General features: G+C 40.1%; 3 protein-coding genes and 1 non-coding gene across 5 annotated transcripts in view; 1 reads left to right on the forward strand and 3 right to left on the reverse strand.

The window, feature by feature from the left end:
- Positions 1–4,806, reverse strand: part of LOC129792093 (uncharacterized) — a 103,436-nt gene extending 98,630 nt beyond the window's left edge. Inside the window, exon 1 of one of the 2 annotated variants that reach the window (XM_055830838.1) lies at positions 3,566–4,806. The gene's annotated coding sequence lies outside the window, so the exon portion shown is untranslated. The remainder of the gene's footprint in view (positions 1–3,565) is intronic. The other variant, XM_055830837.1, reaches the window with a different exon arrangement.
- A 572-nt stretch (positions 4,807–5,378) lies between these two features.
- On the forward strand, positions 5,379–8,288 carry LOC129792092 (mediator of DNA damage checkpoint protein 1). The gene is made up of 3 exons (XM_055830836.1): positions 5,379–7,455; positions 7,525–7,746; positions 7,828–8,288. The coding sequence occupies exons 1-3, from the start codon at positions 5,545–5,547 to the stop codon at positions 8,116–8,118; spliced, it is 2,424 nt and encodes an 807-aa protein (XP_055686811.1). The 5' UTR covers positions 5,379–5,544; the 3' UTR covers positions 8,119–8,288.
- Positions 8,131–13,424, reverse strand: LOC129792109 (elongation factor 1-alpha 1). Its single transcript, XM_055830885.1, has 4 exons — positions 12,406–13,424; positions 11,582–11,670; positions 9,183–10,548; positions 8,131–8,868 (listed from the first exon to the last, which is right to left on the reverse strand). The coding sequence occupies exons 3-4, from the start codon at positions 10,530–10,532 to the stop codon at positions 8,827–8,829; spliced, it is 1,392 nt and encodes a 463-aa protein (XP_055686860.1). The 5' UTR covers positions 10,533–10,548; positions 11,582–11,670; positions 12,406–13,424; the 3' UTR covers positions 8,131–8,826.
- LOC129794374 (small nucleolar RNA snR61/Z1/Z11) lies at positions 10,626–10,700 on the reverse strand. The gene has a single exon (XR_008751039.1). It is a non-coding gene; the product is annotated as a small nucleolar RNA snR61/Z1/Z11 (small nucleolar RNA).
- Positions 13,425–13,520: the final 96 nt, after the last annotated feature.

The following is a 13,520-nucleotide window of genomic DNA, read 5'->3' on the forward strand; positions in this document are numbered from 1 at the left end:
AATGATTAGTTGGAAAAAATGTGGATTTTTTTCCTCAATTTCCATATAAACTAAATTGCTTCTTTTTTTCATTTTCTTTCGCTGCAAAGAAGTGGGGAAAATATGTAGATGAATGAATTTTAAAAAAAAATGCCCACAAATTTTATGTAAGAGAACTTTACACTAGAGCGATTCTTTTGCACAAAAAAACCAAACTAATTAGTTGGGTTGTTGTTTTGCATTATGAAAGGTTGATTGTTTTTTGTTGTTGTTATTATTCTTCCATCCAGCTCTTTTTCTCAATTTTATTTACCTCCAAAATAAATTTACTTCGCTTCTTTTTCCTCTTTTAGTTAAGAAAATTTTTCCATTGACTCTATGCGTGACTATAAATCCAACATAAACTAGAAGAATTGGTGCCGAATCAAACATAATACTGAGACAATTAGAGAGCAAAAAATCCATCATCCAAATGGACCAGAAAAAGGTAAAATACCTGTGTGAGAAAAAAAACGAGTGTCATAGACATTTTTGCTTATGTGCGATCAGTGTAAATGAGAAGTCTCTCAAAACCAATAATTTCAACATGATCTGGATGTGTTGTGGGGAAAAACTTGAATGCCATGAACAGAAATACCATTCTTGTGTTGTACACACCATGTGATTCCCAATCGACTCACAAACTGCCATTTCAACTTTTCCTCAACAGCAGCAAACACACATAGCAATTAAAATACTTCAAATAGGCACAAAATACTTTTCGTTTTTTTTCTCTCAAAATTTATGCTCTTCACTATATGGATCCCGTATTACTCAATATGCTCAATGCATTTATTTGCTATGCTCAATAAATGCCCCAAAAAAATATCATAAAGTACAAAAAAAAATTTTTTAATGCTTTATTTCTTTAAATTGTTGAAAAGAATTAACCAAATAAATAACTTTTGAAAAATTTAAAATAACGGGTAAAGTACACTTAAGTTCAGCTTAGTATGTTTCTTGAAACATGCTTAACGTTTTAAACATCAAGTTTTTAATGTTTTAAAAATACGTAAAGCTGAATTGCTAATGAATTCTTTTTTTTAAGTTTTTAACAATTTTGAGCCAAAAAAACTTAAAAAGCTTGGACCTAATTTAATAAAATTACAGCTTAGCTTAAGAATCTTAAGCCTAAATCAAAGGTGTTAGACCTAGTTTTAAAGGTTTTGAAGCCTTGTTTACTTCAAAGAACTTAGGCCTTGCTTAAAAAAAGTCTTATTGTTAGTTTAAAAAATGTAAGCCTAGCTCTTAAAACTAAGTCCTAGTTTATAAAACTTAAGCCTTCCTTGTAAAACTTAGGCCTGGCCTAAACGACTAAGGCCAAATTTAAAACAAAACTTAGGCTTAGCTTTAAGGACTTTAAACCTAAAATAAGTGTCTTAGACCTAGCTTAAAAACCAAAAAACTAGCTTAATAAAATTTAGGCTTTGCTTTATGGTTCTTAAGCCAAATTTAATAGCGAATTTCACCCTATATCCATCAATTAAAAAAAAGATGAATAAATTACCAACAATTCTAAAATAAATTTAAAAAAAAAGAATTAGAAAGGATTGTGAAAATGACATTTTGTTATTTCAATAAGCCATATACAGTGTAAATGAACTCACGCGTAGTGTTTGAATGGAAATTTCTTACCACACATTGTTGAGGGCAATAAAATTGAAAAGAATGCAGAAGAAGAGCCACGCGAAAAGCAGTGCGAAAATGTGTGGCAGGAAATTGAAGGTCGTCCAATGATTGTTGTTTTTAGAGGTGAACAAAAAAAAAAAGAGAATTCACCGTTTTATAGAGGTAGCACACAGGTGAGAAAAATGCGGGAAGATTTAAGTGTCTCATCAGAGTATTTAAGAAGAAGACGAAAAAATGGTGACACGACAAAAGTAACCCAATAAATCATTGAAAAGAAAAACTACAATAACCAAAAGACGGAACATTAAGCACTCAATTGGAATTTCTCAATCATTTTCACCTGTGCGCCGAGCAATTTCACCATACAAATCCAATATATAAATTTTTATTGTTTTCTTTTTGCGCCACGCGGCTGGTGTGTGTGTAATTAAGGATGCACCGGGCTGTGTTAAATTCGGACATTGAATTTGTGGTATTTTTTTCATCTTTCTTTCTTTCTTTCCCACCCACGCACCTAATCTTATTGCTCATCTCTCCACCCCAATTGGATTTTTCTTACCACACACACGGGTTTTTTTTGGCCCAAAGATTGGATTTTGCACGAGAAGAGGTCGATGGAAGAAATAACTTTGAGCCATATTATGCGTGTGCAGTTGCAAAACTATACATAGCAAAAGCACTTCGAAGAAGTTGTTATATATAAAACTGTGCAGTTGTACATATATTTCTTCTAGCAGAGCGAAATATTTGTTGCGCCTCTATGTGGAAATTGTTAAACTGTGGCAATTCACTTGGATACCCCATTAAGAAATTAAAATGGAATTTATTTTTATTTTATATGCGCCTCAAATTGCTAATTAATAGTGTTACTGCCACATATTTTTTTTTGTTTCTTTCGAAAGTATTTTTTCCCCTCAAATATCTCATCAAATATACAAACATTTTTTTTTTCGGGGCTGATGGCGGGCTTTACCACAAAAAGAAATTATTTAAGAGCTATGATTCAAGTGGAGAGAGAGTGAAGAACTATTTATTCGCGAACAGAGAAGCTGAGATTCGATGCACTCATATTCGAATAAATTTTCAATTTTTGTGGGTGGCATAGAAATTTCACTTTACATTGAAGCTACGACAAAAGCACGGGCAAAAAAAAACATCAAACCTCTTCACTTGAATGCTAATTGAAAGAGAAGATTTTGTGGGATTACCATTAAATTTATTTATGTGCAAAGATTGTACAAAAAACGAACATATAAAAGAAATTTTTCATCTTTAGCATAGGGCAAAATATAGTGAGATTTGAATAAAACGTTTAATTAATTCAGAAAGAAATTTAACTCAAAATTAAATTTAATTTTATCAAATGGGGCCGATTCTGTCAGAAATCTTTTATTTTCTTACAAATCAAAAGATATTTTCAGATTTTGACAGTTGGATGTTTTTAAATCTTTTTTGTCGTTACACATAAGAAAATCAAGGGATTTATTGGCTCAGGAAACACCTAGAAAGATCTTTAAAGAGCACTAGAAAAGTAATAATTTTGTTTTAAAACAAGATCAATGAAAGAAATAACTGTCAAATTTTTTAATATGTAAGAAAAGAAAAGATTTTAAGCAAAATCAACTTCAATGTATAAAAATTATTCTTGTTTTAAAATTATTAATAATAATACAGTGTTACAGAACTTCAACAAAAACACTTTTCAAACCTGATGAAAGAAGCAAAGAATCTCCAAAATAATTTAAATATAAATGATTTACAAGAAATCTCAAAAAGTAGGTCATATCCAAATTCTTTGTCAATGAAAATAGTTAAATCATCCTTTAAAAAAATTAATCAATTCATTGCTGCAAAGTCCGGTTTGTCCGCATTGAATCACCAAAAATATTTCGTAAAGCATATTTTTTTTTTCACTCACTTCAAATTGTTAAAAGATCCGCACGTTGTGTGTCCTCCTTAGCTCCTCACGTTCACTAAAAAAAAATCAATGGGGAACGCAAATAGATTCCAATTGACACCATCAATTCACAAAGTGCGATTTTTGAAATCTCTTTTTTTTTCGTGACTTTCCTGCACACTACACACAATTTTTTTTCTTTATGGCTACAACAGCACCTCAAGAATAGTTAAAAAATAAAAATGGAATTTATGAAGAGAGATAAAAGAAGATCAGATCACTCACTAATAAAAGCACAAATAGCCGTCACCACAATTTCTAACGGTTGAAATTAGACACTATCTGCCCCGCGAAGATCCTGCGTTTGGATTTATCGCGCGTTAAGGAAGCCACGAGATCGCTTCTGAGACGACAGAGCGGTGGTGTAGGAGCCCCAGTCAGTTAGTGTGCGCGCCCAGTGAGTAGCCAGCGAAAATTGAGAGTCCCACTCGGCGTTCGAAATTGAAAATACCCGATTTCACATAATATTTACTGAGCTGTGTAATTTTTTCGCATACCACCTGAGTTTGTGGTGCAGAGAGGTAAAATATAAGTTCTCTCTTTACAACCGATGATTCCGTGTGTGCCCATGAGTGGGGCTGTGGAGCACCTCGACACAGCAGAAATCCATCGAGACTGTTTATTCCAGTGAAAATCATCGTGATGGTCGCATCGAATGAATTTCTTTCATCAAAGAGACATGACGATGATGGGAAAGGTGGGAAAGATCCCATCATCATCTCCCATGGTGTCACACCTTTCGCATCTAACGGCGAATTACTCACAGTCAAGGGCAATGTGGAAAAGACAAAATATATTGGCAATCTTAAGAGCGTGTGAATTAAAATCATGACCTACATCTCTGATGCTCTTTAGCTTCAAAATTTCTCATAAATTGTTTTTTTTTTTTACCTCTAAAAAATCCTGCAGTTCAATTGATCATACCTGTGCAGATCCTTCTCTTGAAAAACTCCTTCTTGTAACTAAAGAACTAAAGATCCTCCCACAACTACTTAGCTTATGGGGAGTTCCAGAAGATGTGTAACACCTTGACCCACATTCCGGAGGCAACTCTTTCTCGCTCTTTTGCTATATGGCCGGTTTATTGGAGCAGCGGCATCGCGGAATCAGGTGGCTCATCACGATTTCTGCGGTCACCTCTGGCTTCCCACGGCGAATTTCACTTTCGTTTGCGCACATTGAATTAATTGAAATACGTTTTACTTACTTTTTGGTGCAGCAATGTTACGAAATACTCATTTTATCTTTTCTCTGCTGCTCCTACTCCTGATCCGAAACCTCCTTATTGCATAGTTGAGATCTCTCATTCTTCCTGCTGCGAAATTCGTACAGCTCCTGTTGTTCTTATTTTCTCTCTATTTTTCTTTGTTTATTTTACGAGTTTCTTCATCTTTTCACTTTTCTTGAATAATAAGAATAAGTGCGACAAAAAAGCAAGAAATGTGACGGTTTATTGCCGTTTTTCTTTCTCCTTCGGGATCTTTTTCAAAAAATCGTCTGTTGTCATTGCCGTTATCATATCTGCTTCAACCAAATTCCAGGCCTCTGCTAATGCCCCAAAAGTTTTTCATTCGACGACTGTGTGTAAAGAAAATTTTATAAAATTGTGGGCAAAATTAAAATTCTATTCTAATTTTTTATTCTATTCTGAGCAAGAAAATCAAATCTCTTCTAACCCAAAGCAGTTTACCTTTTTCTTCAGTCGGGTAAATAATCGCTATTCGCACACCCTCTGACGTGTTTTCTGAGAAACACAATGCACCATAACCTCAACTTTCAAACCCCCTAAATCTCCGGAAACGGTCAGCGTCTATTTTCGAAAATCCCCCAATTTTAGCTCAAAATTGTAAATATTTCATCAATAATTTAATAAAATCTTTGTGCCGTGCAAAGCGTGAGTGGCATTAGCGTGCGTACGTGCTGGAAAATTCAGTGTTTTAATGGCGAATTTATGCCGAAAGATGAATTACTTGGGTGGTGCAGTTGGGAATGGGGTTTGGGGTGGCGGGGAGGCCAAAGTTGACAATTTGAGAAAGGCAAACGAGTGTCAAGTGAACCAGTTTGTGGAGCATCAGGACGAAAATATGCCCCCAAAGGCAATGCAGCTGGACAAGCGCATTGCATCACTTCCAATTGAGGAGCCGTGGAAGTTGCGGCTGCAAGAGGCACTCACCAGTACATCCGCCTCGGAGCGCCTCCGTGCCATTAGGGCCATCAATACGGGGGAGATGGACAAGGTGACGTCATTTGATGTACCACACGAGATGCAGGAGATTGTCACAGAGGAGGAACGTAGAAAGGCGGAAGAAGCCAACACGGTGACAATTGCAGAAGTCATGGCTGGAGTTTGTGTCTACGTGGAGGTTCGGAGTGAACGTGAAGATAGATCCGAGAGCATTAAGGCTGTCCTAAGACGTCTGGGGATCAAGGTGAATGATAAATTTTATCGCAACACGACACATGTGGTGTTCAAGGATGGTCTCATGTCGACGTACACCAAGGCCAAAAAATGGAATATCCCCATTGTGTCGATCCTGTGGATTGAGGCGTGCCGCCAGTGCCTTATAGTCGTGGATCCCGAGCGCTTCCGACCAAATGATCTGGAACGCTACGAACAACCGGATTTGTACAAAATTAAGCGACACAAATTTATTCGCTGTGAAGCCGAAAGCCCCCACAGGATTGCTTCCAAATCTCTCGTAGTGAATCCCCCAAGTCCGGCTGTGGCCACACCGAAAGTCCTCTCAAAGACAACAACAGGAGAAACGCTCTGTGATACACCAGAAACGAAATTCATCAATAACATTCTAGTCGCTCCCGCGAGAGGACAAAAGACTGAAGATGCAGCAAATGTTAAGACTCAAACACTCGATGATTCCAGCATAGATTCCCTGGGAAGTGGCAAGAAAACTCAGTCAATTTCCACGGAAGCACACGCAATGACACCACGGAGATCAGCTAGGAGAGCTTCAACGGGAATTTCTTCATCTCAGGACGGGGGGACACCTTTTAAATCCCTCCGGAAGTCCCTTAGTATGGAATTAACCTTCCCGGATAGTCAAAATTCTCATAGAGCTGCCCCTGGTAAGCTTGAAAATATCGAGGAGGGAGATGAAATGGACTTGGAAGTGCCAGAGAAGCGCACAACCATCCTCACGATGGAATCCATGATTGAGAGTCCACAGGCAACGAATGGAGTTGTGCAGAAGCCACCATCTCGCTGGACGGAAGTCAATGGAGAATCAACCATGGAGGTTATTGAGGATGCCACAATCACACCCAATAAGTTGATTTTCTCCTCCACGGCAACACCCGGAAGTTCCCGTAGAGCTACATTGTTTCACCATCGCATCCAGATGCTGAACAATAGTGCCAAAGCTGAAAAGACAACGATGAAAGCTCCTGTGAGGGAATTTGAGGATCTTCTCACTAAAACACCCAAAGATGTGGTTGAAAATACAAAATCTCGTCGTAGGACTCTCTGCCCCCTTCCCACTGTCGAGACATTCCCGGAATTGTCACGAAAAGATGATAAAGAAAAATTGGAATCACAACCAAAGCGCAGGAAGCTTTTTCATCACTCAACAGCCGTGGTGGAGGAGCCTCCGGTGCTGCCGGAGAAGACACCAAAGAAACCCACAGAGCGTAGAAAGACAATGGGACCCATCAAGGCTCCTCCTCCGTCTGTTGTGCCCAAGAAGGATGATAAGAGACGTAGCACGTTGGAATTTGAGGTGGATACCGCAGTGGTGAAGCCCCCTAAGGAGGATGAGAAGAATAAGAAGAAGAAGGAGGATCCAACTATTGTAATCACCAATATTTACGGAAAGGATAAGAATTTTGTAGAGGAGGTGAGGCTGCAATCCCCCAATTAAAGCTCCTAATTCATGAAAAAAATAATTTTTATGATTAATTTCCAGGCAGTGAAGAAGTTGGGCTACTTCCGGATGGAACGTACCGTGACACGGGCTACGACTCACCTTGTGACCCTCAATAATCCCTCACGCACGCTCAATATGATGCGAGCTCTCATTCGTGGTGTGTGGATTGTCAATCTGGACTGGATTAAGGCATCCGTGGCAGCTGCCAAATGGCTTCCGGAAGAACCCTACGAGATGCACAAATTCGCCCCAGCTGTCAGGGTAGGCTTTGTCTTTCTCCGTCTACTGTGATTCAACAATTTTATTAATTTTCTCTTCTTTTTTTTAAATTTAACCTTCCAGTTGAACCGCACTGAGAGGCAACTACTCGGAAATAGCTTCAAGATGGACCTCTTGCGCGACACAATGCCCATTTACGTCTCCCCCCGTTGCAGTGTCCCCCTGAAAGAGATGCAGGAACTCATTGTTCTCTGTGGAGGACGTGTAGCCACGAAGGCGCAAGCAAAACTCATCCTGGGGGCAAAGGGCACACAATGCCCCAATGGGACAACATGCGTCACTTCCAGCTGGATTCTCGAAAGTATCCTAGCTCGTCGCGTCCTCCCAACTACCCCCTATGTGGTGCAGCAATAAAAACTCATAACGTTTGCGGGCGCCTCCAATTTGTTTATTTCTCATAATCTTTTCTTTTTAGTTTTATATCAATTATGTCAATCAACACCTCTTACAAAAAAAATCGAGAATTTTTTCTGCCTTTCCAGTCCAAATATTCTTTTTTTTTTATTAAATATTTTTTCACAAGATATTCATAATTTTTTTTTAGATAAATATTTTTCCTTTAAACTCCAAAATTAAATGAATTATTATTAAATCAAGCTACAATAGTGGGACGAAAGAAAAAAATATGAATTCAAGGGCAGAGGGAAAAATATTAGGTAATTAAACCATTTCAAGATGTGTGAATTAAAAAAATAATTATATAAAATATATATAAGATGCTGTGTTTTTTTTCTTCATTATATTCTGCTCTATTTCGTTTTTTTGTTTGTTTTGTTAAATTGAAAAAAGGAATGAAAGAAGCCCGTTTTCTTTTCGCCGGAACTCTTTGCGATGGAAAGTATGGTGCTTGAGTCGGAGCCACCATGGAGTCATTTGGGGCACACGGGGACCCCGACACAGTGCCTCCACAGCCGTAGAACGGCACATGAAAGCAGTTGTGACGAGGGCTCCTGGATGTTTTGTGGCTATTTGTTGGTAGTTGTTGTTGCAATAGTTGGTGTTATCTTCTTCTTCTTGTTGTTTATTCATCATTTGTTGCTGCGTCTCAGACCCGCTGGCTAGCTACTTCTTGGTCTTGGCGGCCTTCTCAGCAGCCTTGGTGACCTGAAAGATAAACAAAAATAATTTCAATGAATAAAAATATTTTTTTAAAGAAATTGATAAGATTTCCCTCCAAGAATTCTTTTAAAATAACAATGTTGTGTAATTTCAATATTACGTTCTTGTTTTCTGTGAAGAATGATGATTCATCAACGAATTTATTATCGTTTTTCTTGATAAAAATAAAAGAAATTTCACAACTAAAAGAAATCTTTAAAATCTCTCTTCAAATGATAAGAAAGAAATGAATTTTTGAACTTCAAAATTGCAAATTCTCACCCCCAAGAAAAGAAAAAGTAAAAGTTCATTGAACTCACCTTGCCGCCGGAAGCCTCCTTGAAGTTGACAGCCTTGATGACACCCACGGCGACTGTCTGCCTCATGTCACGCACGGCAAAACGTCCGAGTGGGGGGAATTCCTGGAAGGATTCCACACAGAGTGGCTTAGAGGGCACGAGGTTCACAATGGCCGCATCACCGCTCTTGATGGCCTTGGGATTCTCTTCGGTGGTCTTGCCGGAACGACGGTCCACCTTCTCCTTAATCTCAGCGAATTTGCAGGCAATGTGCGCCGTGTGGCAATCAAGCACGGGCGTGTAGCCATTGGCAATCTGCCCAGGATGGTTGAGCACGATGACCTGAGCGGTGAAATCAGCAGCACCCTTTGGTGGATTATTCTTGGAATCACCAGCAACATAGCCACGACGGAGTTCCTTCACCGAAACGTTCTTCACGTTGAAACCAACATTGTCCCCGGGAACGGCCTCCTGCAGAGCTTCGTGGTGCATTTCCACGGATTTAACTTCAGTGGTGAGATTGGCTGGGGCAAAGGTGACAACGGTACCGGGTTTCAGCACACCAGTCTCCACACGACCAACGGGTACTGTACCAATACCACCAATCTTGTAGACATCCTGAAGTGGCAGCCTGAGGGGCTTGTCGGTGGGACGAGCTGGTGGGAGGATGGCATCGAGGGCATCAATGAGGGTCTTACCGTCAGCCTTGCCTTCCTTGCGCTCAACGGCCCACCCCTTGAACCACGGCATATTGGTGGAAGCCTCGAGCATGTTATCACCATGCCACCCAGAGATGGGCACGAAGGCCACAGCAGCGGGATTGTAGCCGATCTTCTTGATGTACGACGACACCTCCTTCTTGATTTCCTCAAAGCGATTCTCACTGAATGGTGGCTCAGTGGAGTCCATCTTGTTCACACCAACAATCAATTGCTTCACACCAAGTGTGAAAGCAAGGAGGGCATGCTCACGTGTTTGTCCATTCTTGGAGATACCAGCTTCGAATTCACCCGTACCAGCGGCAACAATCAACACGGCACAATCAGCCTGGGATGTTCCCGTGATCATGTTCTTGATGAAATCACGATGTCCGGGGGCATCGATAATGGTGACGTAGTACTTGGAGGTCTCAAACTTCCACAAGGCAATATCAATGGTGATACCACGCTCACGTTCGGCCTTCAGTTTATCCAACACCCAGGCATATTTGAAAGAACCCTTGCCCATTTCCTGGGCCTCCTTCTCGAACTTCTCAATCGTACGCTTATCAATGCCACCGCATTTGTAGATGAGATGTCCAGTGGTGGTAGACTTGCCAGAGTCGACGTGACCAATCACGACGATGTTAATATGAATCTTCTCTTTACCCATCTTGTTACCGAGTTACCTAAAAGTGTGTAGAAAAAGTAACAATTAGCAAATTCTGTTAACATCTTCTTTCAATAAGAAATTCTTATTAATTTTGGATCAGAAAGTGGTAAAAATTCTCTACAAAAATTGCTTCAGTAGCAGAACTGACAGAAAAGCTCATCATTTTGAGGTTAATCATTGAGGTTATGTTGGGTGCCACGGAGTTTTCGTGTCGTGTACACGAGGCCACCTCATCAGATTCCAATTTCCGGGAGGCTTCGAGAAAGTTCCAACCCACATTTCACGTAAATTTTCTTTTTTTGCGGCTTCCAAGAGAAAAAATCTTCAAAATAATTTTCTCATTTTTGTCATAAAATAAAATCCCCCAAAAGAATTGAGAGAATGGAAAAGTCCCGGCCGGAAAATTCCTATATGTGAATGGTATGGTGGACCGCCAAGATGGCGTCGCGTGTCGCAGAAGAGCCCGCGATTGGAACAAAGAATACGCGAATGCACCCAAAACCGACCTATCGCCGCCATATTGACTCACCGGCAGCTCAATTTTCCCGACTTTTCGCGCCCCCCATGACTCTCACCCCGCCGCAATGAGTCACACAGTGACCCCCAAGCCCTCCTGTATGAGATAAAATTAACTGGATGCCGTCACATTGTGAAATTCATGGGGAAATTCACGAGAAAATCGCCATTCACCGGGTTCACTACCACGTGTCACTCCAGCAAGGTGACACTTTAGCGCCCCTTTTCACACCATCCCCACACCAGCAGCGCCCCAAAATACCCTCCACACGACGCCCCACACTATCAGCTATCCAAAACGGTGTTTCCGATGGGAAAATTCCATGCAGATGCAGGAGAAAATTGCAAAGAACTTTCTGCCACGTGCACATCCACCCCATTCACATTTCGGCCCACTTTTCATCACTTGCGCGCACCTTTCGCCCCCGGAAAACACATGAATTTCCCGCCTCCACGACACCCCAAACACTGTGGCCCCACATCCCCCCGAAAATTGCACTTTTATTAGTAAAATGAATGGAATTCAAACTTACAATTTCAGCTCAAGCGCGATAGAACAAACTTTCAATGTTGTCCGGCGTAGAGACTCGAGGAAAGTGAACGAGAAAATGGCAGCGACAATCTTTTATAAACTTGTACAGTCATACCCTTCTTTGCATGAATTCGGTTTAACTCTTCTTACCCATTGGTTTCAGTGAGTAAGAAGAGTTTAACCGAGAAATGAAAGATGAAGCAGGAATTACCTTACCCAGTCGACCATACTATACTATACTAACTCCTAACGAATAGGCAATACGTAGTCATTCTGGGAAAGCTAATGCCGGGATTTTTGTAATAGAATATTAAAATTCGTTTTTTTACAGGAAAATTTCACTTTTGTGGCTCCAAAAGTTTCTGAGAATGCTTAGGGAGCTCCCATGGATTTTCAGTAAAAGAATGAACGCGAAATTCGCAATAATTTTTGTGGATTTTGTACAATTTTTTTTCGGCGCGAATTTTGAAACTTTTCAATTGCCGATGCCAATCAACACGGCATCGATTTCCGATGAAAATAAAGCAAATTTTCATATGCAATTTAGCGAAAAAATTGAGAAAAATCTCCGTCTTCCAAGGATGTGAAAAATCCTCCGTTTTTCCCTGACCCACTAGCGCTATAACTTTCAAACATTACCGTTTGGCGCGAAAAAGCACCTTTTTCAAATTTTCTTTGCGCGCCAAACAGTAACGACCACGTGGTACTCCCACACATCAAGGTAAAATAGCTTCTTATCATCAATTTTTTTCCCTCTCTCGCTCTCTCTCCGTACTATTAATTCCCACACTGTGTGACACAAAAACATTCACGCGAAAAACATACCTTGCATGCACACCAACCTTCCAATCTAGGCAATAAAATGAAATAAAATGTTCCAACGGTTCCAACAATAGGCGATTTTGATGGCTCTTTTCTCTTCACTCTCACTGCCGCGCGGTGTGTTGTGACTCCAAATTGCACCAAGATCACCGCGACGAGACAAAGTGCTCCAGTTTGTGCTCCCCACAAGAAAATAATTCCCACATAATGTGCTTTTATTTGTGCACCGAGTAAATAAGATGATGTGGCTGGTGGCGCGTGGAAGGATTTCGCGTTCAGTGGCTTCGTGAATCACTTTCAGTGTTGCCCAAAATTTTTATCTTCTTCCTCTGTCTTGTGTGTCCAGAAGATCCATAAATTCATCCCCACTTCTGGTGGGAATTAGTGAGAAAAAAAAGAAAGAATTAATGTTGTGTTAAGCACAAAGTTGCGTAACAATTACTTTTCGTTTTTTATGTGAATATTTGTGTCTCGCTTATTTTTTTGCGCTATCTACAACAATTAAAAAAAATATACCAGGTTGACTGGAAAAATGCTTATCGGATCCAATTTGGTGGCTTTCAGTCAAGGTTGGTGAGAAAAAAAGTGGATTCTTGGGAGCTTTCCGTTGTGTTGCGCATCATCTTGGCATCAAAGAGGCACCACAGAGACGTCTTGAAGGGTTTGAGATCATCTGTTGAATGTAGAGAGATCTCTGGACGTCAGCAGCAGTGTGACGAATTCCCCCAATCTCTGCATGCTCCATGGAGAATTGATAACAACCAGCAACAATGTCCACATAGCACCGGAAGTTCCCATTCAAATGATTTTCCGCAGATCGTGGTGAATTTTCGTGTGTTGCTGGATGATCATGCAGCAGTTGTTGAAAAAGTTCCGCCCAAGAGACAACCCATTTTGAGTTATTCCTCCTGTACAAATGCCGGATGATGAATTTTAATACAAAGCGCGGGAATATTTCCGCACATCAGTGAAACTCGCACGCTAAAGAGCCCTGGCAAAAAAAAATAATCGTTCAAACAAGAAAAAAATTAAAATTTATTAATACAATTTTGCCGGTTTGCCAGTTCAAGGTGAGCACGAACTTTGTGGCTCTCTAGAATCTCCCAAGATCACATCCC

Source organism: Lutzomyia longipalpis, chromosome 3 (assembly GCF_024334085.1).
Source record: "Lutzomyia longipalpis isolate SR_M1_2022 chromosome 3, ASM2433408v1".
NCBI lineage: Eukaryota > Metazoa > Arthropoda > Insecta > Diptera > Psychodidae > Lutzomyia > Lutzomyia longipalpis.

Bases quoted from the DNA above. Each gene is read 5' to 3' on its own strand.
- LOC129792092 (XM_055830836.1), top strand. From the start codon at position 5,545: ATGGCGAATTTATGCCGAAAGATGAATTACTTGGGTGGTGCAGTTGGG. The intron at 7,456-7,524 runs GTGAGGCTGCAA...ATTAATTTCCAG, and splicing joins ATAAGAATTTTGTAGAGGAG to GCAGTGAAGAAGTTGGGCTA. The intron at 7,747-7,827 runs GTAGGCTTTGTC...TTAACCTTCCAG, and splicing joins AATTCGCCCCAGCTGTCAGG to TTGAACCGCACTGAGAGGCA.
- LOC129792109 (XM_055830885.1), bottom strand. From the start codon at position 10,532: ATGGGTAAAGAGAAGATTCATATTAACATCGTCGTGATTGGTCACGTC. The intron at 8,869-9,182 runs GTGAGTTCAATG...TTTATCTTTCAG, and splicing joins AGGAGGCTTCCGGCGGCAAG to GTCACCAAGGCTGCTGAGAA.